Raw genomic sequence first — 25,958 nt, forward strand, 5'->3', positions numbered from 1 at the left:
TATGCCTGTGGTTATAGCTACTTGGGAGTCTGAGATGGGAGGATCACCCTGAGCCCAGGGAGGTCAAGGCTGCAGTGAGCTGTGATTGCACCAAGCACTCCAGCCTGAGCAACAGAGTGAGACCTTGTCTCAAGAAAAACAAACTAACAAATACTAATGTGTGTATATATGCACGTGAGTATTTTGTTAATTGATGCTGGATTATATTAAACCTGCTGTCTTCCAACTTGCATGATTCACTTAATGTGTCTTGGGATATCTTCCATATGAATTCATATAGTTGTATGTCATTTGTTAACATATCTCCATATATTTTACTGTATGCACTTCTCCATTTCCTACTGGAGAATATTTGGTCTAGTTTCAGTTTCCACAGATACAAACAATGATACGGTGGGGTAACTGTGGCATATATTTCCAGAAGCAGAAATGCTGGATCAAAGGGAGGCACATTTCAAGTTCTGATAGATATTTCCAGATTGCCCTCCCAAAAAGTTGTACCCAGGTATTTAACCAGGGAATGTAAATGTCTATTTCCCTATACTCTCAACAACACTGGTTATCCACTGTCATTGCCAATCAGGTAAGTGAAAATGACTAGTTTTCTGTTGTCCCCAGCTTGTTGGCCATCTTTTTACATGTTTATCATTATTTGTATTTCTTCTGTTTTGAGTTATCTGTCCATCTTTACCCGTCTTAATACTAGGTTACTTGTCTTATATATTGACTGGTAAGAACTCTTTGTATATCAGCAGGTTAAATTCTTTGCCTGAAATGTAGTTTATACAAACTTCCCCCAACTTATTGTTCAAACTGATTTTAACAGTTTTTGAATCATAGAAACTTTTTTGTCACATGTGATCCCATCTGATGTGTTATATAAAGCATGAGATAGGCATTACAACTCTAATTTAAAAGTGGTTAGAATGAAAATTTAAAATAAACAAGAAAGCATTTCTATTTCTACAGCTGTTAACTGTTACCATGTTTAACTTTGGTATCAGTGAATCAGTTGATTTGGATTCCTTCTGTTTCCTTCTAGTATACCAAATACTACATTCACCGAATTCCAAGAAGCCGGGAGGTTCGGCAGTCCTGGCTCTCCACCGTTTTCACCACCTTGCACTCCATGTGGCTCTCCTTTCCCCTCATTCACCAGGTGAAGCCAGATTTGGTAAGTAAGACCATCACTAATGATAGGGAAAGTAACTCCCTGTAGATCTTTCATTAGTAACAGGACATACTGTTTTCTTAAACAGCTACCATTTATCACTGTGCCAGGTCCTATACAAGACCCTGAACTGGCTGGTGCCTTGATCTTGGACTTCCCAGGCTCCAGAACTGTAAGAAATAAATATCAGTTCTTTATAAGCCACCCAGTTCATGGTATCTCATTATAGCACCTGAAATAGAGTAAGATATCATCCTTGGATTTTTTGTGACTTTTATCACAAAGCACTCTTTCTCCTGCCTCAGCCTCCTGAGTGGCTGGGACTACAAGTGCGTGCCACCATGCCTTGCTAATTTTTGTATTTTTAAGAGAGATGGGGTTTCACCATGTTTTCCAGGCTGGTCTTGAACTCCTGACCTCAAGTAATCTGCCCGTGTCGGCCTCCCAGTGTGCTGGGATTACAGGCATGAGCCACTGTGCCTGGCCTGTGACCAGTAATCTTTGATGTTACTGTTGTAATTGTTTGGGGACACTGTGAATCGTGCTTACATAAGACAGTGAACTTAATAAATGTGTGTGTTCTGACTGCTCCAACAGCCTGCTGTTCTCTCTCTCTCTGTCTGTCTGTCTCTCTCTCACACACACACACACACACACACACACATGCATTCCTTGAGCTTCCCTGTCTATGAGACACAACAATATTGAAATTAGGCCAATTAATAACCCTGCAATGGCCTCTCAGTGTTCAAGTGAAAGGTAGTATTTCTCATGTTTCACATTTGAAATCACAAGCTAGAAATGATTAAGCTTAGTGAGGAAGGCATTTGCAACAGGCACTTAGCCAAGTTGTGAATGCAAAGGAAAAGTTCTTGAAGGAAATTAAAAGTGCTACTCCAGACCAGGTGCATGCCTGTAATCCCAGCACTTTGTGAGGCCGAGGCAGAGGGATCACGAGGTCGGGAGATCGAGACCATCCTGGCTAACATGGTGAAACCCCGTCTCTACTAAAAATACAAAAAATTAGCTGGGCGTGGTGGTGGGCACCTGTAGTCCCAGCTACTCGGGAGCCTGAGGCAGGAGAATGGCATGAACCCAGGAGGCAGCACTTGTAGTGAGCGGAGATGTCGCCACTGCACTCCAGCCTGGACGATAGAGTGAGACTCCGTCTCCAAAAAAAAAAAAAAAAAGTGCTATGGCACTGAACACACTGGTTTTATGATAAGTACATGACATAGCCTCATTGCTGATATGGAGAAAGTTTGAGCACTCTGGATAGAATATCAAACCAGCCACATTCCCTTAAGCCAAAACCTAATTCAGGACAAAGTCCTAATTTTCTTTAATTCTGTAAAGACTGAGAGAGGTGAGGAGGCTGCAGAAGAAAAGTTTGAAGGTAGCAAAGGTTGGTTGAGGCTTAAGGAGAGAAGCCATCTCCATAGCATGAAAGTGCAAGGTGAAGCAGCAGGTACTGATGTAGAAGCTGCAGCAATTTATACAGAAGATCTAGTTAAGATAACTGATTAAGGTGACTACACTAATCAACATATTTTCCATATAGACAGAACTGCCTTATATTCGATAATGCCATTCAGGACTCTCATGGCTAGAGAGGAGAAGTCAATACCTGGCTTCAAAGCTTCAAAACTTCAAGGGACAAGCTGACTCTCTTGTTAGGGGCTCATGTAGCTGTTGACTTTAAGTTGAAGCCAGTGCCCATTTACCATTCTGAAAATTCTCAGGCCCTTAAGAATTATGCTAAATCTATTCTGCCTGTGCTCTATAAGTGCAACAACAAAGCCTAGGTGACAGCACATCTGTTTACAGCATGGTTTGCTGAATATTTTAAACACACTGTTGAGACCTGCTACTCAAGAGACAAAGCTTCCTTCCAAAATATTACTGCTCTTGATACATTGGGCTGGATGTTTTTATTTTTAAAAAATACAAAATATGCTGCTCATTGACAATGTGCCTAATTACCCAAGAGCTCTGATGGAGATATACAAGGAGATTAATATCTTTATGCCTGCTAACACAGCATCTATTCTGCAGCCCAGAAATCAAGGCATAATTTTAACTTGCAAGTTTTATTATTTAAGAAAACATTTGTAAGGCCATAGCTGCCATAGATAGTTATTCCTCGGATGGATCTGGACAAAGTCAATTGAAAACCTTCTGGAAAAGATTCACCATTCTAGATGCCATTAAGAACATTCTTGATTTATGGGAAGATGTCCATAAACAGGAGTTTGGGAGAAGTATATTCCAGCCCTCCTGCATGGCTTTGAGAGGTTCAAGACTCAAGTGGAAGAAGTAATTGCAGAGGTGATGGAAGTAGCAACAGAGCTAGAATTAGAAGTAGAGCCTGAAGATGTGACTGAATTCCTAAAACCTAATGATGAAACCTGACTAGGACCCTGCTCTGTGACTGGATTTATACCGTGCACTCGAGGTTTAAGAGTAAACACAGCTCTATCCGTAAGTGGCCTAAGGTGATCTGTGAAAATGGCTTGCTATTCACTTGACCTAGAAAAATTCCAGGAAAGTCATGCAGATCAAGAAGTTCAAGTCTTCATGTTCACTTTAAGAACATCCACGAAATTGCCCATGCCAGAGAGACCTAAGTAACCAAGATGTTCTGTAACTCCAATTTTCTTTAGACATGTATTAGATTCTGCCAATATTAGCTAACTTGCTCAATTAAAAAGTTATCTAGTATTTTAAAAAATATCTTTGATGCAGCAGGTACTAAAAGGGATGAATAAAACAGCTCCTCAGGAAGCTTATACTTTAGCTTCAGGGAAAATGGAGTAAAGAAACAACAGGTAGACTCGAAATACAGATTAATTCAGTTGAAAATAGAGACCCTATTTAAATCAGAAATAGTTCTTCCTCTCTGCAGCCTACATTAAAGTACTTTTAGCTTGTTCTAGTATTCAGGATTCTCTTTATTTTATTAAAAAAAAATTTAAAGATGGGGTCTCTCCACATTGCCCAGGCTGGTCTCAAACTCCTGGGCTCAAACCATCCCCCAGCCTCAGCCTCCCAAAATGCTGGGATTACAGGTGTGAGCCACCGTGCCCAACTAGTTTCTTAGGATAGCAACTTAGGTTATTGATTAAGATATTTCTTCTTTTCTAATACAAGCATTTAATGCTATACATTTTCCTCTCACAACTGCTGTAGTTTCATCCTACAAATGTTGATATGTTGTATTTTCATTCACTTCTAAGTATTTTTTATGTCCTTCAAGTCTTCATCTTTGACCCATGGATTATTTACAGTGTTTTGTTTAATTTGCAAGTGTTGGGAAATTTTTCCTATTATCTTTCTGTTATTGATTTCTAGTTCAATTTCCCTATGGCCAGAGAACATACTCTATTTTAAAATATATTGAGGTTTTTTGATCCTGGATGTGGTTTGTCTTGGTGAATATTCCATGGGCATTTGAAAAGAATATGTATATAATTGTCTATGAGATTCTGTTGATGGATGATGCCGTTGAGTTCTTCTGTGTCTCTGCTGATTTTCTAATAGTTCTGTTGTTGATTGCTAAAAGAGTGACGGGACACTTTGTTAACCCTTCTAAAACCATGTTTAAATAGTCCTATTGATCTCAACCCTTCGTAATCTCTTCTGTGTTCTTCTGCTAAAGTACACACTGATCCCACATTAAAATGAATTTTAAATATTCCATGGGCGAGATGGATACTCTTTTGTATCTTGAAGCCTAAAGATTTTTTCACTGTTGTGTCTTTCATTTTTTCCTAAAAGTAGAAGTCTCTGTGTGAATCTTCAATGACTAGGCTGGTCTCATATCCTCTTGAAAATATACTCCTAAAGAGGAGTTAGTTTGTTTCAATGAGAAGAAGAGAAAAGTTAATTTGTGAGATTGCTGATGATTAAAGTAAGAGGACTGCTTATGTTGGGGGAAAAAAACCTATAAAGTTCTTGAGGGTAAAGGCCAAGTATTTTTGCATTTTCCATGGTCCTTTCTAGAAAAGCTTCCACATATTTGAGGAATGACTTAAAAATAAATGAATGAATACTGGATAAAATGAGTCATCACAAAAACAAAGACACCCACTCCCTACACTGGTGCTCTTCTCAGGCCTTATTAAGAGTCTGAAAAACCAGGAGGGTTTCCAAAGTCTGCAGTGTTTGATTACTGGCTTCATTCCACCCTGGCCATTACCAGATGAAATACTCAAGGAAAGAGCTCTGCATACAAAAATGAAACCTAATTTAATTTTTAATCAAGTAAAAAATAAATTTCAGATTCTCTGTATTAACAAATTGAAAGGAAATGGACCATTTCAGCCTAATACTCTGCCTCTTTGCCTGAAGCTGGTTTAATTCACCATGACAAATTTAGATGTACTTATTACATCTACACTCACTCACGCGTTGTATGAAAGAAGGCCATTATTTTATTTAGTCATTTTTTTCCATGTTCCATACCCAGTTTGAGCTGTGAAATGTCTAAGTTCATAGCAGTAGAAAGTTGATGGCTGGGTGCGGAGGCTCATGCCTGTAATTCCAGCACTTTGGGAGGCCAAAGCGGGCAGATCACTTGAAGTCAGGAGTTCGAGACCAGGCTGGCCAACATGGGTGAAACCCTGTCGCTACTAAAAATACAAAAATTAGCCGAGCTTGATGGTGGGCACCTGTAATCCCAGCTACTCAGGAGGCTGAGGCAGGAGAATCACTTGAACCCGGGAGGTAGAGGTTATAGTGAGCTGAGATCACTGTACCCCAGCTTGGGGCATAGTGTAAGACTCCATCTCAAAAAAAAAAAAAGTTGATGACATGGATGGTGGGTTATTATCCATAAGTAGGATACTGTGATTTTTTTTTTTTAATTAGGTGTTTTCTGTGGTGAGCCACAAACTAGGTGGCACCAAGATTATCACTGTTTGTATAGTATATAAAATTTTTATTGGCCTACTAATTAACATGTGTTTGAAATATTAAGAAGAGGCAATTAACTTCTTGTTGACATGCCAGAACCCTTACGGGAACTTTTTCTCCTTAACTGTTGTTAATTTGATTCTCTTTGTATAATGACCTTCATCTGGTATTATATTTGGTGGTGATCAAAAAACTTCATAACATGTTCAAAGGAAACTTGGCTAGACAAAGAAAAGGTCAGCTGTCCCAAGATGCTTATCTATCAATGGAATTAAGTGAGAGGAAGGTTTTCCAAGCCAAGTCAAATGAGAAACAATTAGACCACACTTGTCTACTGCTTCATGTTTTCCAAGATTAATGAAATCATAACTGGGAGCCATTTGTTTAGGTTTCCTCAGTTCCTGCTCCTCTGGTGCCCAGTCCCTCTATAATGCGTTAAAATAATGCCAGTGTCACTCCTTCCCACTGTGTGTCTCCTCTCCATATACGCACTGTAAATTTGGCGGCCTCCTTAAAGATACAGAAGGACTGGCCCTGCACTGTACGTGCATTTAGCAAGTCTGATGATGGTCAGAGTCCACTGCGAGAAGTGGTTTGATGTGAAAATCCTCCCAAATATCTGGTTTCTTGTGACTGACAAACTGCTTTTCCCAGCTGCATGGTGAAATTACCAGCTGTGCCACTGACACACTGGCTGAGTGACAACCTGTAGCTGCTTCCATCCATAAATGAGGTATTTAGTTTAAATGTTACAGCTTCTGTTTCACATTGAGTAAGTTCAGAACAACATCTGTGTCAAAATTAGGCTGCATATTAGCAGTTAGATTGCTTTGAGTTGTTTTTATTCGTCTCCATTTTGGGGGACTCTCAGCAGCTTGAAAATGATTTTTCTTTCTATGTTGATGATTTTTCCACTTGGCAAACATTACGTTTTTCCTGTCTGCAGAAGCCAGCGTGGCTTTGCCTGCGATTTTTGCTCCCTTGTTTTGCTTTGCCTGCATCACTCGTGAGCTGTCACTGTTCCAGCCCATCACAGGCTCATTTTGAATCTGAGGCTGGTGGGGACTCTTCCATTCAAGGTGAAAGCCAGTGTGTTTTCCCAAGGGTAGCTGTGAGGTCACAGTTAAAACAAAAATGAAAGTTGAATGGAAACGAATTCAGCTGTGAGAGGATAAGAAGAAGGAAAACAAAACTGTTCTTGAAGAAGGGACTAATGTGGTCATGGGCAGTGAGCTCCAGAGACATGGCCTTATAGACGAGGGTAATGGGAGGTGCTGGTGGCGAGGTAAGAACAGAGGGTGGGGTGAAGAGAAGGGAAGCCTTTGAAATGACCTTAGATGCATGAGTAATTCCTAGAACCAGTCCCAGCTTCACAGACTTCCAGTGCTTATTTTAAAGGATCATGTGAAGCAGGAGCTCTATTTGTATAGCACTTGAAAATCAAGAAAGTGATGTTTCTGTTTAGAATCTTTAAAATTTCTCTTTGACCTGCAGAAAAAATAAAAGAAGGGGGCACAGACAGCACCGATAATTGAATATGTAATGGGAGAGCCTCGGAAGGGCTACTGCCCTCCAAGTTAAGTGGGATCATTAAAGTTTTAGAGTTTGTGTCACTAGAGTCAGTAGGGAAGCGTCATAGGAAGTTTTAAAAATTTGAATACAGACTGTGAACTCCTTGAGGAACGGTGAGGTATATTACTCATCTTGGCAGTGCTAGCACCTATTCTAGAGCATGGGGCATGTAGGAGTTCAATAAATTTTGAAAGAGTAAATCTGGGTAGGAGAGAGATTAGGAAAGGAGAAGTCAGAGAAGCTATTAAAACCTGACGATGACCATTTACAGCTTTTAGGTGGGCTGGAAAAAATAGAATAGGAAAAAACATTGCATAATTGCCCCTTGGTTAACTTTTGCTCCCTCTGAATTAACCGCTGAATTTGTCTAAGGATTTTTTTTTGATAACATGTTTCTGAAGTGTTAAATATTCTCTTTATCAAAGCACCATAAGAAAACGGCGAAAGTTTCTCATTCACCTTAACCAGAGTACATTTGCTTTATTTCTTTAATTGAAGTGAAATTTGCGTAACATGAAATTAGCCATTTTACAATGTACAACTCGGTGGCATTTAGTACATTCACCATGCTGTGCAACCACCACATACCTATACAGCATCGAGTTCCAAAACATTTTCGTCAGCAGTTGCTTTACTTTAATTTCTTGGTGTGGTAGAACCGCTTAGAGTTTTGTGGGTTTTTTGTTTTTTGTTTTTTTTTCTTGAGACGAAGTTTCGCACTTGTTGCCCGGGCTGGAGCGCAATGGTGCGATCTTGGCTCACCGCGACCTCTGCATCCCGGGTTCAAGCAATTCTCCTGCCTCAGCCTCTCCAGTAGCTGGGATTATAGGTATGCACCACCATACCCAGCTAATTTTGTATTTTTAGTAGAGACGGGGTTTCTCCATGTTGCTCATAGAAAAGTGCTGGGATTACAGGAGTGAGTCACTGCGCCCGGCCACCACTTAGGGTTTTTTACTTCATTTGGGGGAGAAAAAACAAACAAAAAGATTAAAACCCAGACAGTGTCTTCTAATAGCCTCTAAAGATCAAAGGCCGTCTCCTTCATGGTCTTTCTTTATAATTCCTTGTTTACCCTGCCCAGAAGTCATTGAGTAAATGTGTCTTTTCAGTTAGCATTTCCTCTTTGATACTTTGCAATTTGGTGACTTCTTTTTCTCCTTGTATAATTTTTTTCTTTTCTTTTTTCTTTTTTTGTAACTGAGTCTCGCTCTGTCACCCAGGCTGGAGTGCAGTGTTGTGATCTCGGCTCACTGCAACCTCCGCCTCCCAAGTTCAAGCGATTCTCCTGCCTCAGCCTCCCGAGTAGCTGGGATTACAGAGGTGTGACACCACGCCCAGCTAACTTTTGTATTTTTAGTAGAGACGGGGTTTCACCATGTTGGCCAGACTGGTCTTGAACTCATGACCTCGTCATCTGCCCGCCTCAGCCTCCCAAAGTGCTGGGATTACAGGCATGAGCCATCACACCCAGCCAATTTTTTATCTTTTAAAGCATGAATACATTGAAGCCTGCTGGCAATGGATTTCTTCTTCCTTTCTTTCTTTCCTTTCTTTTTTTTTTTTCCTTCCAAGATAGAGTCTTGTTCTGTTGCCCAGGCTGGAGTGCAGTGGCGCAATCTCAATCTCGGCTCACTGCAACCTCCACTTCCTGGGTTCAAGTGATTCTCCTGCCTCAGCTCCCTGAGTAGCTAGGACTATAGGGACCCACCACCACACCCAGCTAATTTTTGTATTTTTGGTATAGACGGGGTTTCACCATGTTGGCCAGGCTGGTCTTGAACTCCTGACCTCAGGTGATCCACCCACCTCAGTCTCCCAAAGTGCTGGGATTACAGGCATGAACCACCGCACCCAGCCGTGGATCATGGATTTCTTTTTCCACTGTAAAACATATACGAAGTTAAATCAGCTGTAGAAAGCTTATTGCTGGGATTACAGGCATGTACCACTATGCCCAGCTAATTTTGTATTTTTAGTAGAGACAGGGTTTCTCCATGTTGGTCAGGCTGGTCTTGAACTCCTAACATCAGGTGATCCACCTGCCTCGGCTTCCCAAAGTGTTGGGATTACAGGCGTGAGCCACCACGCCTGTCCAGGTTATCGCTTTTTTACCTGTTAGCCTGCAATTTGAAATTCCACTCATACCAGGACAGCATTTTAAAGCAGATGTAAGCCAATCTGCTTCTCACCTTCAGTGGGGCCTTTTCCACATAGTCAAAAGGGTTAACTGATTTTCCCTAAGATACATGGGCAATTAATTATTAAAATGTTCTTCAAAAGGACCTTACAATCAAGAATGAGGATAAGTAGAATGAGTAAACACCTTACACATTTCAAATACGATTACGGCTTACTGCAAAAGCTATGTTAGCATTATTGGGTGAGGAATGTAAAAGATCCAGTCAGAAACAGGTTAGAGAGCTTGAACTGGTATTATACATGCTTAAAAATAACATGAAGGTCCCTGCTGATAAGACCTTCAAATTATGGAAAAAATATATTGTGACTGATAATTTTTTTAAGAAATGTGCATACCAGATTTATAAGTTTCACATGTTTACAGTGTCAGAACTTCCATATTCTGCCATAAAAATGAAATCCTGCAGTGGAATCAGCTGTCGAATTGCAAAGGGCAGCAAATTCCATTTGTTAGCAAAATACCATTTTACATTCTTGGTCTTTCTGAATTCACATTTAAGCCACTTATACAAATCTTTCACATAAGCAATTTTAAAAATATGTTTATGGCTGACAGTTTGTGAAAACAGGTTTGCTTTTGTGGGCTAAATAATCACTTTTCTCTAAAGATAGGTGTCACATGCTTAAATCAGTTGTGTCCACATCTTAAAGCTCCAGATGTTATTTTTCACATAATTTGCTTACACAGTACAGTATTTTGTAGATAAGCCTTGTTAGTGGAGGCAGTGCCTGGATTCAGGGAACTTGGTCTGTTGCTGTTTAATTATTCCTAAGCCAATTTGCCTGTTTCAGTTTTTCAAGGAGACATGATTCATCTCTGAAGTCACACAAGGAGAGAAAAATTCCCCACTGGTCACTTCTATGAAAAAACAGAATTGGGAGGGGCTGGAGGTTGGGAGAAGGTGGGGGTGAATTTCCTGCTCTCTGTGGAAACCAGGTACAGCTTATGTAAGGCAAACTTTCATTCTTAAGGTCATAAAAGAAATCCCCATATTGACCCTCCCTCCCTCCCTCCCTCCCTTCCTTCCCTTTTTTCTTTTTTTCTACTAATTGAGACAGAATCTTGCTCTGTCACCCAGGCTAGAGTACATTGGCATGAGCTCGGCTTGCTGCAACTTCCGCCTCCCAGGTTCAAGCTATTCTCTCCTGCCTCAGCCTCCTGAGTAGCCAGGATTACACCCAGCTAATTTTTTTATTTTCAGTAGAGGTGGGGTTTCACCATGTTGGCCAGGCTGGTCTCAAACTCCTGACCTCAAGTGATCTGCCCGCCTCAGCCTCCCAAAGTGCTGAGATTACAGGCCTGAGCTACCATGCCTGGCCACCTCATATTTTCTTTATTGGTTTGATTAAGAATTCATCCTGAATATTTGCTTCACATTTGATTTCCTATAATTTCCAAGCTACTTTTTTCTCTGGTTTGCATCCATTTTACCTCAGTTGTGATACACAAGAAAAAATACCATCCTACGAATCAGGAGGTTTTGACTTTACTCTCAGCTTTGTCAGTAGTTAGGTGTGGCAACTCAAAGCTAATCAGTTAGCTTCTCTGAGTTAGCTTCTCCTTCCTATCAAATAGGAATAATGAGAAGCTCCAATAGAAGAATCACAGCTGGCAGATCCACTTGCTTTTAACCAAGCCACTCCCTCTGCTGGGAAAGTGATTCCCTGAGATTCAAAACCACTTACTGCTGCTCACCTCCTGCCAGGACATATGATCCTTGGAGCTCCGGTGCCTCATTGGATTTTAGATATCGTAGATCTCAAAAATATATATATTTACTTGAATTATGATGTCGATGTGGTTGTTAGAGTCATTCTGGGGTTCCCCAGGGTTTCCTTCAGGAGCACCTATCACCCATACACATCCCAAGGGGCTTCGAGAAGGTGGTTGCCCTTCTATAGCCCTGCCTGATACATGCTCGTGGCTCTCCTCTCTCTTCTGTCTCCTTCCTTGCTTTAACTGTTCTTTCTCTTTCTTCCTCTCACCTACACATCTACCCTCCATTGGGATCGTGTTGAAGCCCCTGTTTCATCTTATCCTTGACATTCTCTCCCACCTGTTTTTGTCACAAAGACCCTAGAGGTTGGCCTGTTTACCCGCACTCCTTTCTGACTGCCCCAATCAGATTATACTGCAGGAATTCTTCCCCTAGGTCTCCCTTAGGTCTACTGGGAAATGAACTTCAATTTTCACCAGTTTTGGTATTTTTTTTTTTCCTAGCACAGTGACTCTTCATTTTAAGGGCTTTTCCTGCAGTTGACTGTAGGAAGCAGATAGGTGTTAAAAACAGTTAAGCATTGCAGGAGTTAGATGTGTAGGAACTAAGGGGTTATTGATGGACTTTATTCAGATGTGAATTGGACAAGGTCTTTCTCAATGCCTTTTGTCTGCTTCAATTAGCTCCTTTTTATTTCTAAGACCAGCACTCATCAGGGCCTCCTGCCTTCTCTTTTTTATCAGCCAGTTCTGAAGCAAACTGATGATCCTTGGGCCATAGCAGACACACACATCTTGTCCGATTCATGTAGTTGGTCAGTATTTGGACCACATATTTGGTCAAGGTATTTCACACCACACACGCGCGTGCGCACACACACACACACACACACACACACACACAACCTTTTGCAAAATTGCAAGGGCTGGTGACTGCAGGATGGACATTAAGCAGCCCTAAGTAGTGACTACCTGCCTGGGCTGTCCTCTCTGTGGGCTCTTACCTCTGGTGGTTTCATTTTTTGTAGGTTCCCTGACTGGACTGTCTTTGTGTCCATCCTTCAAGCCTTCTTCTGAGGATCTGAGTGGGCAGTAGCAGTGCTGAGAGGTGGCTTGGAGGACCAATAGGTGTTCTTGGGGACTAAATGCATGCCATGTAAATGAAGGCAGTGGGCTTACTGCACACAGTTGTGAGATAAACCTGCTGTCACTGAACCTTCTTCTTTAAAGTCCTGGAGCTTCCATTGCTGTTGTGGCAGAATAGTTCATATTTATCAGATTTAGATCTTGGCAGATTTCTGAATTTATATTTATATCTTGGTGGGTTTCCAAATATAAAAATCAGCATGTGTCCGCATATTCCCCTTCCTCTTTTTATTAGAGCAGTCATATTATTCAATGGACATTCTCTGATGGAGAAGCCTTTTGTACACTTAGCATTACAAACTTATACAGATGATACCTCACCAACAATTTAATTCTATACCCACTTTTTAAAGTTTAGGTAATAGAACCAAAAGAAGGGAGTGCCTTGTCCAAAGTCTTAGAACTAATAGCAAAGCGTGGATAAAAAACCAGTTCTTTCACTCCCAGCTCCAGGTTCAGCTCTCTGACCACACCACAAATGAGACATCATAGACTTTTCTCCTCTTGAAAGGTATTAGGTGGAATATGCCTACATGGAATAGAGAAAATGGGCTTGAGCAACATGCATACCCGGGTTTAAAATCTAGGTCTGCCATTCTACTATTTGGATAAATTTAGGTGAGCTGTTTATTCTCCATAAACTTCCTTTTCCTCATCTGTAGAACAGGGACCACAATATCTACTTCATAGTCTTGTGTGAACATTCATGCATAAGAAGCCTCCATGGTAAGTTCCTGGATCCTTCTCCTCTTTTGTCATTAAGTTAAATATTATCTTCCAGAAATCAAGAGGCTAATAAGGAGTTAATAAATGTTTTAAAACTTAGACCACGGAATGTCTACACAATGCCCAGTTTGGATGCTATGGTATTCTGACTGTTTTTGTGTTGATTTTCATGCCACAGTGAGCCTCTTCAGACATGAAAACAACCAAAGATTATTTGCTTCTCTCTTCTTTGTTTTCTGGCCCTCTGATGTTTTCATCACAGACTCCATCGCTTCCAAAAACGGTGTGTGAGGATTTACTAATGAATTTCAGCTCCGTCCTGCTGGACCACCATTCAAGGACATCCTTCCAAACCTGCCCCTCTCAAGAAGGGCTCATCCACATGCACCTGATTCACAAACAACCTTAGTTCCCCAGTTTGGTTCTTCATTTTCTTGAGGCTTCTTCTGAGGCTTTTTGTCTTGCACCATTACTCCATCCAGATCTTGCCCTCCTGTGAACTCTTCTTGAACTTAGCGTTTAGCATTTAATTGTTCTCTAGTCATTTAACTTCTGCTGAATTTTCTCCCTCCCCAGATTAGATCGTGAGTACTTTAAGAGCCAAAATCCAAGCTTTCTGGGTTATTATTATCCCTGTGGAGCTTAGCAGTGTGTCAGGTGCTTGGAGAGGTCTTTGATTAATAAGTGAATAGTAAGGAACTGGAACACACTAGCTCTACCAGATGGAAATTAGCAGCACCCAGTCCCAGCTCCCTCCAGATCTCCATCTCTCTCGGTTAAATATCTCCTCCTCAGCTAACACCCTCTGATCCCTCCTGGATCCCACTGAGAGGTGAATGGCGTTCACAAGCCCCTTGAACTGCTTCCTGGCTCACCTTTATTACCCTGACTTGCTCCCAGCCTACTGTCAGGTGTGTTCTGCCCTCTTTGTTATCAAAGACTGGGGACTTAGGCCTCCCCTCTTCTGAGTGCTGTGGCAAGTTTAAAACTGTATGGAGCTCTCTTCAGATTGCAGAGGTTTAGGAATCATAACGAAGGCTTAGGAACTCGGGTCTTTTTCTGCTGCCATTCCATCAACATGCGCACTTAATTCTTAAAGAAAATGCTATTTATTGAATGTTTTAAATTTTTTAAATTCTTTATTTTGTAAGATAGCCAGAAACTATTAATATAGAATGCCTTTCTGACGTCATTGCTCTGGGATCATAAAACCTACATGTCAAAGCTATCCTTTGAAGTTATTTAGCCATAATTTTGTTATTTTATAAGCTTTTTATTGACAAATAAAAATTATTTATAAATCAATTTGTGAATAATTGTAATTATAAGTTTACACATAATTTAATTTTTTGAAGATAATTCTAAAAAAATTATTGACAAATTTGTTTTTATTTTGCATTGAGTAACTGCTGTGAGCTGAGACTAGAGGTAGGCACCATGGGAAATGGAGAGGTCTGTTTGTGCTCAGAAGAGTTTTTAATCTAGAATCCAGCCATGGCCCCAAGTCTGACGCTAAGAAGGAAGGATGATCTGGACTGGGAACAGAATTGACCTGCCTCAGGGTTCCAGACTGAAGCATCAATGTGATTTTTCAGAGGTGTTTTAAATCACAGGCCCTCTTTTGGAGGTAAGAACAGGTTAATTAGCCACTATCCCATTATTCCAGGCTGCACAAACTACATAGTAAAGAATATGGCATGAGGCTTCAGGATGTCTGACAGAATCATTCTGGAAGTCAGGGAAAGCAAACGCTCTTCAAAGGGCCCAGAACAAATAGCCCTTTAGGTCAGTTCTTAAATCAATAACAGATCAGTCACCAGAGGAGGAAGTCTGTTTCACAGCCGAACAGTGAACAATGCTGTACTGAAACCCTAAGTTCCCACAGTCTCTGGGGAGTAATTAGAACTTGTTCAGTAATCAGCTAATTTGTACTTCTGAGAATGATTCTAAATACAAAATGATAAAAGTTGGGTAAAGGGTAAAGTATAGACCATTGCTTCATAATGGAATTGCATAATTCAAGTGGGAAATCATAAATTTGGACATGCTAGAAGGGTGTTTTTTTTGTTTTTTTAAGAAAAAAGTGATTTAAAGGCAATGCTAATAAAAATAACCCATGACTAAAAATATATGCTGAAGCATTTGATCTCACTGTGACCTGAGAACAGTAAAATATCCAAGCTGGAGTCTAGTCTACTAGACTAGTCTAGTTTTCTCACTAGGCCTATAAATTAATTTTGAGACTCTGAAATAATTGACCTCTTTTGTCTGCAGAGTCAGTACAGATTTGGGGTGCTTTTTGTTTTAGTTGTTGTCAAAACATTGTAGATATCCATATCCTGGTTGCTGTATTTTTATTATAAAGAGCAGGAAACTGGCCAGGCACGTTGGCTCACACCTGTAATGCCAACACTTCAGGAGGCCCAGGCAGATGGATCACAAGGTCAGGGGTTTGAGACCAGCCTGGCCAATATGGTGAAACCCCATCTCTACTAAAAATACAAAAAAAATTAGCCGGGCATGGTGGTGGGCGCCTGTAGTCCCAGCTACTCGGGAGGCTAAGGCGGGAGAATTGCTTGAACCCAGGAGGCGGAGGTTGCAGTGAGCCAAGATTGCGCCACTGCATGCCAGCCTGGGAGACAGAGCAAGACTCTGTCTCAAAAACAAATAAAAATAAAAACAAGAGCAGGAAACTTATTTCCATCAAAAGAGATGGAGGTCTAGGATACGTGAATAAACAATAGCTTATGGTTAATTTCAAATACAGCTTGTTACCCTGCACTAGAAAAATGAGACAATTCTATATTTAATTATATATAGCAACTCTAACATTTGTGATGAGAGGGAAAGATTCTTCTGGATTGTTTTTCTTTCTTTCTTTCTTTCTTTCTTTCTTTCTTTCTTTCTTTCTTTCTTTCTTTCTTTCTTTCTTTCTTTCTTTCTTTCTTTCTTTTTCTTTCTTTCTTTCTTTCTTTTTAATTGAGAGAGTCTCACTGTGGCACAATCTCGGCTCACTGCAACCTCCACCCAACAGGTTCAAGCAATTCTCCTGCCTCAGCCTCCTGAGTAGCTGGGATTATAGGTGCCTGCCACCATACCCAGATAAGTTTTTTTGTATTATTAATAGAAAAGGTGTTTCATCATGTTGGCTAGGCTGGTCTCGAACTCCCAACCTCAGGTGATTCACCCTTGTCGGCCTCCCAAAGTTCTGGGATTACAGGCATGAGCCACCGTGCCTAGCCTGATTTTCATTGTTTCAACAGGACAAATACAAGAAAGACTTGAATAGTATCTCATCAGATTATACTTTTCCTGTGATATCGGTTTTGAACTTACAGTTTCTTTCTAGCTTCAAGAGTCTCTGATTCACTGATTCTAACATGACATACTAGGAAATTCTATCAAAGCAGGGCTCCTGGAACAGGCCCCGTTGACCATGGAGCAAAGATGTTCTCAAGAAGAAACCCACATATGGTGATAGGGTATATGACTAAACTGCCTGATTTGAGATACACAGCTTTCGTGACTACCAAATCTGGCATTTGTGTTTCTCAGTAGCAGATGTGGAGAATGAGTTATTACTTAATGAGCAGCAAAATCTTACTGGACTCCACTACAGTAGCACAGTAGCTCACCCTAATAAGACAAAACAACTGTAAAATAGTTTGTGTGAGTTTAGTTCCGAGTCTACTTCTGACCTAGTTGGATAGTATTATTTCCCTAACCTAGGGATTTCAGGTTACTGTGACATCCACCAAAAGATCCAAATCATATTCAGTAGAAGTTCATATGACAAAGTGAGAATTAAACTAAATTTGGTTAAATGTTTTGAGTTTTACTTTTGTATTAGTCCGTTTTCACGCTGCCAATACAGACATACCTGAGACTGGGTAATTTATAAAGAAAAAGAGGTTTAATGGACTCACAGTTGCATGCAGCTGGGGAGGCCTCTCAATCATGGTAGAAGGCAAAAGGCATGTTTTATATGGCAGCAGACCAGAGAGAAAGAGAGTCAAGCCAAAGGGAAACCCCTTATAAAATCATCAGATCTCATGAGACTTAACTGCAAGAACAGTATGGGGGAAACCACCCCCTTGATTCAGTTATCTCCCACTGGGTCCCTCCCACAACACATGGGAATTATGGGAGCTACAATTCCAAGATGAGATTTGGGTGGGGACACAGCCAAACCATATCAACTTTTCATCACGGTAAGTCATTAAAAATACAGATTAAAACACTTAGTCACATATAGTTTTTAGATTCCAGTAATAAAGAATAATGAATCTTAATCCTGTTCTATATGGAAGTCTCTGTAGGCTGCTATAACACAGTACCATAAACTGAGTGCTTACTAACAATAGAAATTTATTTCTCACAGTCCTGGAGGCTGGGAAGTCCAAGGTTAAGGAGTCATCCCATTTGGTATCTGGTGAGAGTCCATTCTCTGGTTCATAGACAGTGGTCTTCTCACTGTACTCTTACATGATAGAAGGGATGGGGGAACATTCTAGGGTCTCTTTTATAAGACACTAATCCTGTTCCATGAGGGTCTCACCCTTATGACCTAATCATCTCCCAAAAGCCCATCTCCTAATATCACCTTGGAGGTTAGGATTTCAAGTATGAATTTTGGGAGGTCACAGACATTCAGTCTATAGCAGGAAGTAATTGGGATCTTCAAGTTTCTAGGCTAATCTAGATGCCTTCCTATATATCATTCTTTTTTTGAGTTGACTTTCTGATTATAGCAAGGCCAGGTCAGCACACAGTATTCTCAATATATGGTCAGGATGATTTCTTCTGACTTTATTCAATATCTTTATTTATATAATGAAGAACTTTGCTTGTTCTTATTTCTGCTATGCTCTGTTAGAATTGGAATTTTATCTTCCAAATCTTTAGAACCTTTTACTAAATATAGAATGATATTCTGGCTTTTTTTTTTCCTCTTCCAGTCAAGAACTATCTTTTCTTTGTAGAATTTAGGAATGGCAAAAGGAACTAATTCATTTTTGTGGTGTTTTCTAAATCCAGAATACACAAATGAGTAGGCACATGGCTGATAGAAATATCAGTATACAATAGCTTATAGCTTCTTTCTCTTTTAATACAAAATATAAAGGGCATTTTCACCACCATCAAAAATTTCCTGAATTCGCCTGTAATCAATTTCTACAATCTCTTTTGCCATTTAGGCCAAAGTGAGGTTTTATCTTTATCATTGATAGACAACTTCATTGTGTCTATATCAATGATAAAGATGGCTGAATTTCAGCTTTATACTTTAGTGAGTGGAATATACTGGATTTTTTACTACAATACAGACTAAGATACTTGGGAGCAGAGAGTGGAGGTGGTCGAGGACAAGTCTAGGCTGAGTCCTATGTTTCTGACTTGGGCAAATGAATCAAACTTCAGCTACGTTTGGAAGTAGGGATGTCCACTGGATGTACTGTCAGAACTCAGAGAGCAATCTGGGCTGTAAACATTGATTTGGCAATAGTTGAAGAGGAAAATTATTTGAGAAGCTATAAATGTTAGGAGGAGCTTTCTTACGTAAAGTTTGTTCCATAAGATAAAGTTGAAAGGTTTGGGAGGATGAATCTAGGAGAAAGAAACACAGGACCAGTATGACAATGAGGGGACATGAGAGAATTGTTTATTAGAGGCACTAACTATAAAAAGTCTAATATTTTTTCCTCTGTGAATGTTGGAGGCTCATTCATGGATCATACTTAAAACCCCAAATTTATCATTGCTGTCTCTAATTATTTGGGTTAAAAATTTCAAAAGCCTATTAAAGTCTAGAAACTATAATTCCTTTTAGCTTTTTATTTTGAAATCATGTTAAACTTACACAAAAGTTGCAAAAATAGTAGAGAATTCTTGTGTGCTTTTTACTCAGCTCCCACTAATGTTAACATATTATACAATCATAGGTACAGTTATCAAAGCCAAGATATTAATGTTAGTATAATACTATTAACTAAATTACAGGCTATATTCAGGTTTTACCAGTCTTTCCACTATCGTTCATTTTCTGTTCCACATGCAATCCAGAATCCACATTATATTTAGTTGTCAGATCTCCTTAGTCTCCTCCAACTTGTGACAATTCCTCAGTCTTGCCTTATCTTTCATGACTGTTACACTTTTGATGAATACTAATCAATTATTTTGCATACAGAGACTACAACTGTATGATCAAATAATGGGATTTATTCTTACTCTATTTCTGAATGGAACTTTGAGTTTTCTAAAGACTGTATTTTGTGTTTGTCAAAACCCTGGTGACTGGTCAAAATCCATTTCAGCACAGCACAATTATTGTGACTTCTTTGTGTTGCTTGGAAATTCCTCCTTCCTTCACTACAAGGAAATGATATATTCTCTGCTCTACTTACTATAGTAATCGCTCCATCTTTAATAATGATAAGTGAAATAGAGAGTAAAGAGTAAAAATTTTCACAATATATAGTTCCTAAATTAATAATTTTTTGTCTTAGAAGTCATTTTAAATACAACATGATTATACATAAAATATATAATATTTTATAAATATAAAAATAAAAAAATTACCATATGACCCAGCAGTTTTACTCCTAGGCATATACTCAAAAGAACTGAAAGCAGAGACTCAAACAGATACTTGTACACCAGTATTTATAGCAGCATTATTCACAACAGTCAAAAGGTAGAAACAAGTGTCCATCAACAGATGTGGAGAAACAAAATGCAGTATATATACACAATGGAATATTAGCCATAAAAAATGCAATTCTGATACATGCCACAACATGGATGAACTCTGAAAACATCATGGTAAATGAAATAAGCCAGCACAAAAGGACAAATATTGTCTGAGTCCACTTATTTGAGGTAGCCAGAATAGACAGATTCGCAGAGATGGAAAGCAGAATAGACGTTACTAGGGGCTGAAGAAGGGGGGAAATGGGAAATTATTGGTTAAGGGATACATGGTATCTGTTTGTAATCATAAAAATGTTCTGGAAATGGATAGTGGTGATATTTACACAACCTTGTAAATGTGCTTACCATCACGGAATCGTACATGTAGAAAGTGGTTAAAGAGGGTAAATTTTATATATACTTTACCACAATTTTAAAAAAATCCTTATACAACCATAGCTCTCCTGTCACCCACTTACTGGATCATTTAAATCCAATATATAGGGTCTTTTTATTCTACAGATTAAATTTTTTCTGAAAAACCTATTTGTCTAAATAGTATTATCATACTAAAGCTAACCTTATAAAACTTGTATTTCACCTAATAGAAATTTGAAAAAGTTTCATCTTACATTTATTTGAATAATTTAATTTCTGATACTTGTATTTGATTAGTTATGAAAGTCAGTAATAGAAACATAAGCTTATTCTCACTAGAGGTATATTTTATCCTGTTGGCTTGGATTTTGTGATAAATGTTCACATAAAGTTGAGCCTCTGAATAAATCTACCTGCAGCATGTACCACCCACATTCATCAACGCTCCTGATTGTATGCCTCAAATTCTCTAGAAGTAAGAAGCACTACAGATACATGCTTACTGTAGGGAATCTAGAAATTAGGGACTTGTATCTCCATGAGCCCCTAGACTCATGGCACCATTTGTTAGCTTGTTCTGTTTCATGACTGACAGCTCCACCAGAATAACATGGAATGGGAAAGAAGCGATTCTCAGACGAAAGGAATACTGAGAAAAACAAAAACAGATGTCTAGCATACCAGATCATTTTATTAGTTAATTCCACTAATGTTTGTTGAGCACCTCTTATGTGTTTGGCACTATTCTAAGGGTGAGGGATACATCAGCTAACAAAACAGACAAATATGCCTGCTGTCATTTAGTTTACCTTGGAACTGGTCTGTTCAGCTGTAAAGGCACGTTGAAACTTGGGCAGCTGGCAAGTATAACATAAAGTACTTAGACTTCCATGGCTAACCTGTCTCCCACTTCTTGAAGTCATTGCATTCAAGGAGGATAGCAAGCTAGTATTCATGTCAGAGTGACTTCCTTATGCAGAGGTCTGCTATAGTTTCCATTAAGTTCAAACCAGTGGGTGGTATTGCTGTGGTTTTGGGGGCCCCTAGCATCTAGAATGAGATAAACTGGTACTGTTTTAGCCTGTGTAGACAACATGTTCACAATAGCCAGTCAAGTTGCTGCAGGATTTCGGTCTCAGACCAAAATGGGATGAAAAATCAGGAGCCTTGATGGAATTTTGCATTTTGGGGCTAAAGCTGAGGTTTACTAGACACGCAGGAATGCAGAGGTTTTCCAGATACATACCAGATTCAAGCTTAAGGCAGAAATACTAATTCCATTTTATAGACCAAGCCCCCTGGAAAGGGTGGTGTTCCCGCCAGTCTTGGTTAGATCACTTGGGACATGGGCAGGGCACAGTCTGTTAAGAGAAAAATGTCTTCAGATGGGAAATGACCATAGGATGCTAGTAGATGGATGCTATCGGCAAATAAAAGTAATTGTTAGTATTTGTTAGGCAGACCTACATTTTTTCATTTAATCCTCACAACAAAAATGAACAAAGGGGGAAAAACCCTCTTTGAGATCAGAAGTCTACTTGCAAGTATTAAAAAATCATATAGAACTTGCTCAAACAAAAAACGAAATTTTTCAATACTGGCAATACAGGGATTATTAAGACAGACCGTCCCCACCCCCCTCCTCTGTCCTGATCTCACTGCCTGTGCAAAGGGATAACATTTTTGCCTTTTGGAAATATTAGGAAATACAGTTACATGTTTCAACTCTGGAAGCCACATTGGGTTCTAGGCATCACACTTTTAAAGGGCCATTGACAAATTGCAGCATGTTCAGAGGAAAATGATCCAGATGGTGAGGAAATATGAAACCGAATTATATGAGAAACAGTTGGAGGAAGTAGAGAGGTTTAGCCTAAAGAAGAGAAGATTAACCAGAAAGTATTACAGAGACCACAGTTTTCAGATTCCAGAAGAGACACCACAGAGGTTAGGGATTCATCGGATTCATCATACTCTGCCCATTGGAGCCTCCCAGAACAAAGGCCTTTGTCGGGAAGATACAGGAAGAGCATGGAAAAGAAATTGATAACAAAGCCGTGCCAGAATGACTGGGCCTCACTGGAGACAGGTTCCAAGGTGGGTACTAAGCCCCACATTTCTGGAGTTATTCTAATGAAGGATATCAATCAGCACCCGCTCATTTCATTCTTCCTCCGTGAGTCTTCCCAGATCTCCCATGGTCAATAATCTCTCCTCCATGAGCTTTCCCAGATGTCTCATGGCCAATAATCTCTCTTCCTGGTTCTCCCCTTTACTTTTTACCTCTCTGAAGTGCTTTCATGGATTCCTTTGTATTCAATTCAATTTATATATCTCCATCTCTCACTAGTCATTCTCAAACCTATTGTAATCCTTTTTATATCATGTCCTTTCCTATCCTGAAATGAAAGTCATAGTTAATGGAACCTACCTATATATAATTCCAAAAGTGCAATAAAATACTCTAATTTTAATAAAAAGGAAAAATGAAAGGAATTTATAGTCAAATTACATGTTTTCTAATATGTACATACCCAGGCATGACCAACCAGAAGGCATAATCAAGTGCATAGATTCTGAATATAGAATTACCATGAGTAGGACAGCTACAATTCAGACCGATCCGGGTTCATTGTATTGATAACTCAAAACCTGTGAGCAGCTTTGCTGCCCATGATGTAATTTTTTAAAATAGTGAACAGCTTTTGTAAAGTTCCAAACAAACCAAGTATAGTCTTCCCTCAGTTTCCATGGAGGTTCTATTTAGGACAATTCAGTATACAACCTGTAAAAAAAAAAATTGTCTTTCTATATAAAACAGAATTAGGTTTTAGGTTCAAATAGCGCTAAACAGATTTTTCACTATGTAGATGTCCAATGGGACATTGAAAGTAAAGAGGGATGTAAGCCAATCCCAAGTACTGCAGAATGTCTATATCCCTGGCACCTGTCCAATAAGTGCAAATAGCACCCCTTAGTCACCATAACAAACAGAAATCCCCCTATAAGTTCCCCTTACCTACTGCTCCATGAAGAACCAGACTATACAGTGAACTCTAGGAGGATGGGATCCAGTTTCATTCCTCTTTTAATTTTCTTTTTACTTGATACAAGAGAAACTCAATGTTTATTCAAGTGAAGAATGCAGTAAAGAGGATGCTTAACTGCTTCTCAAGTATTTCAAACTCAGTTTTTCCAAATTGAACTAAGATACCATCTTTCTGATCCCTGTCCCCACTCTTAATCTGTCTTACCTCTTTAATTTTGAGACCTAAATGATGTAACAGTATACAAATCCAGCAACTATGGATTCTTCTCTCTCACTGCCTGTGACCAGTAGGTCATAGACCATTTTGTTTCTGGCTTAGAAACATGTCCTGACTCTGGCCTCCTCCATTACCTTGCTTCTGCCTCCCTTTTCATGTTCACCTGGCTGTTGTAACTGCCTGTGTCTCTGCTTCCAGGCACCCCACCTTCAAATACACACTGCACTCTGAACATTCCATGGATGTGTCAAGCCCTCTAAATTTTGGTACATGCATTTCCTTATTTCTAGAGTAATCATTGCTTTTTTCGTCTGAAAGACTTATCCTCATGCATCAAGACCTGGCTTCAATGTCTTTTCCTCTGTGAGGTCTTCCAAGATCGGAATTACTCTGTGTATCTCTCTCTTCGTATTCTTGTTGTGGCATTGCTTGAGTTAAACTGTATTTGTTCACATCTCTGTGGTCACTGCTAGATGGAGAGTTCCTGCCAACATGGTGAAACCCCATCTCCACTAAAAATACAAAAGTTAGCCAGGCATGGTGGCACACACCTGTAATCCCAGCTACTCATGAGGCTGAGGCAGGATAATTGCTTGAATGCGGAAGGCGAAGGTTGCAGTGAGTCGAGATCATGCCACTGCACTCCAGCCTGGGCAACAGAGCGAGACTGTGTCTCAAGAAAAAAAGGTGGGGGAGGTGGGCAAGGTGGCTCACTCCTGTAATCCTAGCACTTTGGGAGGCCGAGGCTGGTGGATCACGAGGTCAGGAGATCGAGACCATCCTGGCTAATGTGGTGAAACCCTGTCTCTACTAAAAATACAAAAAAAAATTAACCGGATGTGGTGGCGGGCGCCTGTAGTCCCGGCTAGTCGGGAGGCTGAGGCGGGAGAATGACGTGAACCCAGAAGGCAGAGCTTTCAGTGAGCCGAGATTGTGCCACTTCACTCCAGCCTGGGCAACAGAGCGAGACTCTGTCTCAAAAAAAAAAAAAAAAAAAAAAAAAGTTAATTACCCGGGGCCAGGCACTGTGGCTCACACCTGTAATCCCAGCATTTTAGAAGACCAAGGCAGGCAGATCACCTGAGGTCAGGAGTTCGAGACTATCCTGGCCAACATGGCAAAACTTTGTCTCTGCTAAAAATACAAAAATTAGCCAGGCACAGTGGCAGGCACCTGTAATCCCAGCTAGTGGGGAGGCTGAGTCATAAGAATTGCTTGAAGCCAGGAGGCAGAGGTTGCAGTGAGCCAAGATCGTGCCACTGCACTCCATCTTGGGGGACAGAGCGACATGCTGTCTCAAAAAAAAAAAAGGAAGTTAATTTCCCAGGCTTTGGAGTCAGTGCTGGAGTTTGGGTTCTACATAATTTAGTAGTCCTCTGGTCTTGGGCAAAGTCCTTAATCTTTCAAAGCCCCAGGTTTCTTATCTGTAAAATGAGGATAATTGTGGCCACTTCATAAAGATATTGGGAATTGAATACAATGCATACAAGATGTTTAAAACAAAGTTTGAAATATCCATTATCACTGGCTTTGTATCTATCCAACACCTCATAGTAAGCATAATAGAGAAGATACTTAACTAGCTGACTTTGAATGAAAGGACTACTGATATCAAATTCTGAGGTTTTGTGATTGAATCAAAAATGGATGTTATATTTAGAAATTATAGCTAATTTTGTCATAAATAAATTTATCTATGGAAAATAATATTAAAACAAAAATGCTATATTTTCCCCTCTTACTTTTTTGGTCCATTAAAAGGCATTCAGGTTGGGCATGGTGGCTCATTCCTATAATCCCAACACTTTGGGAGGCTGAGGCAGGAGGATTGTTTGAGGCCAAGAGTTCAAGACCACCCTGGGCAACATAGTAAGATCCCATCTCTACAAAATATTTTAAAATTTTTAAAAATTAGCCAGGCATGACACACACTGTAGTCCCAGCTACTCAGGAGGTGGAGGCAGGAGGCTCACTTGACCCCAGGAGGTCAAAGCTGCAGTGAGTCATTATGGTGCCACTGTACTCCAGCCTGGGCAATAAAGCAAGACCCTGTCTCAAAAAAAAAAAAAAAAAAAAAAAAAAAGACCGAGGGCATTCATTCTAGAACAATAATATAAAAACTCTTGAACTTTTAAAGTCCACAACCACTGTGGAAAATTATGTGCCCGCAAAC

At 39.9% G+C, this 25,958-nt stretch overlaps 1 protein-coding gene across 10 annotated transcripts in view; it reads left to right on the forward strand.

Annotated features, from left to right (window-relative positions):
• Positions 1-25,958, forward strand: part of ALG14 (ALG14 UDP-N-acetylglucosaminyltransferase subunit) — a 307,938-nt gene that overhangs the window by 206,704 nt on the left and 75,276 nt on the right. For 7 of the 10 annotated variants that reach the window (XM_065518529.1, XM_074001144.1, XM_074001125.1 and 4 more), the window contains one exon: positions 1,043-1,174. The exons of 1 other annotated variant lie outside the window; for it this stretch is intronic. In XM_065518529.1, coding sequence (XP_065374601.1) covers positions 1,043-1,174 — 132 coding nt within the window. Of the gene's footprint in view, positions 1-1,042; positions 1,175-1,259; positions 1,766-25,958 lie in introns of those variants that run through there. 2 more of the 10 variants (XM_015432549.3, XM_074001133.1) reach the window with 2 other exon arrangements.

This window comes from Macaca fascicularis, chromosome 1, assembly GCF_037993035.2.
Source record: "Macaca fascicularis isolate 582-1 chromosome 1, T2T-MFA8v1.1".
Lineage (NCBI taxonomy): Eukaryota > Metazoa > Chordata > Mammalia > Primates > Cercopithecidae > Macaca > Macaca fascicularis.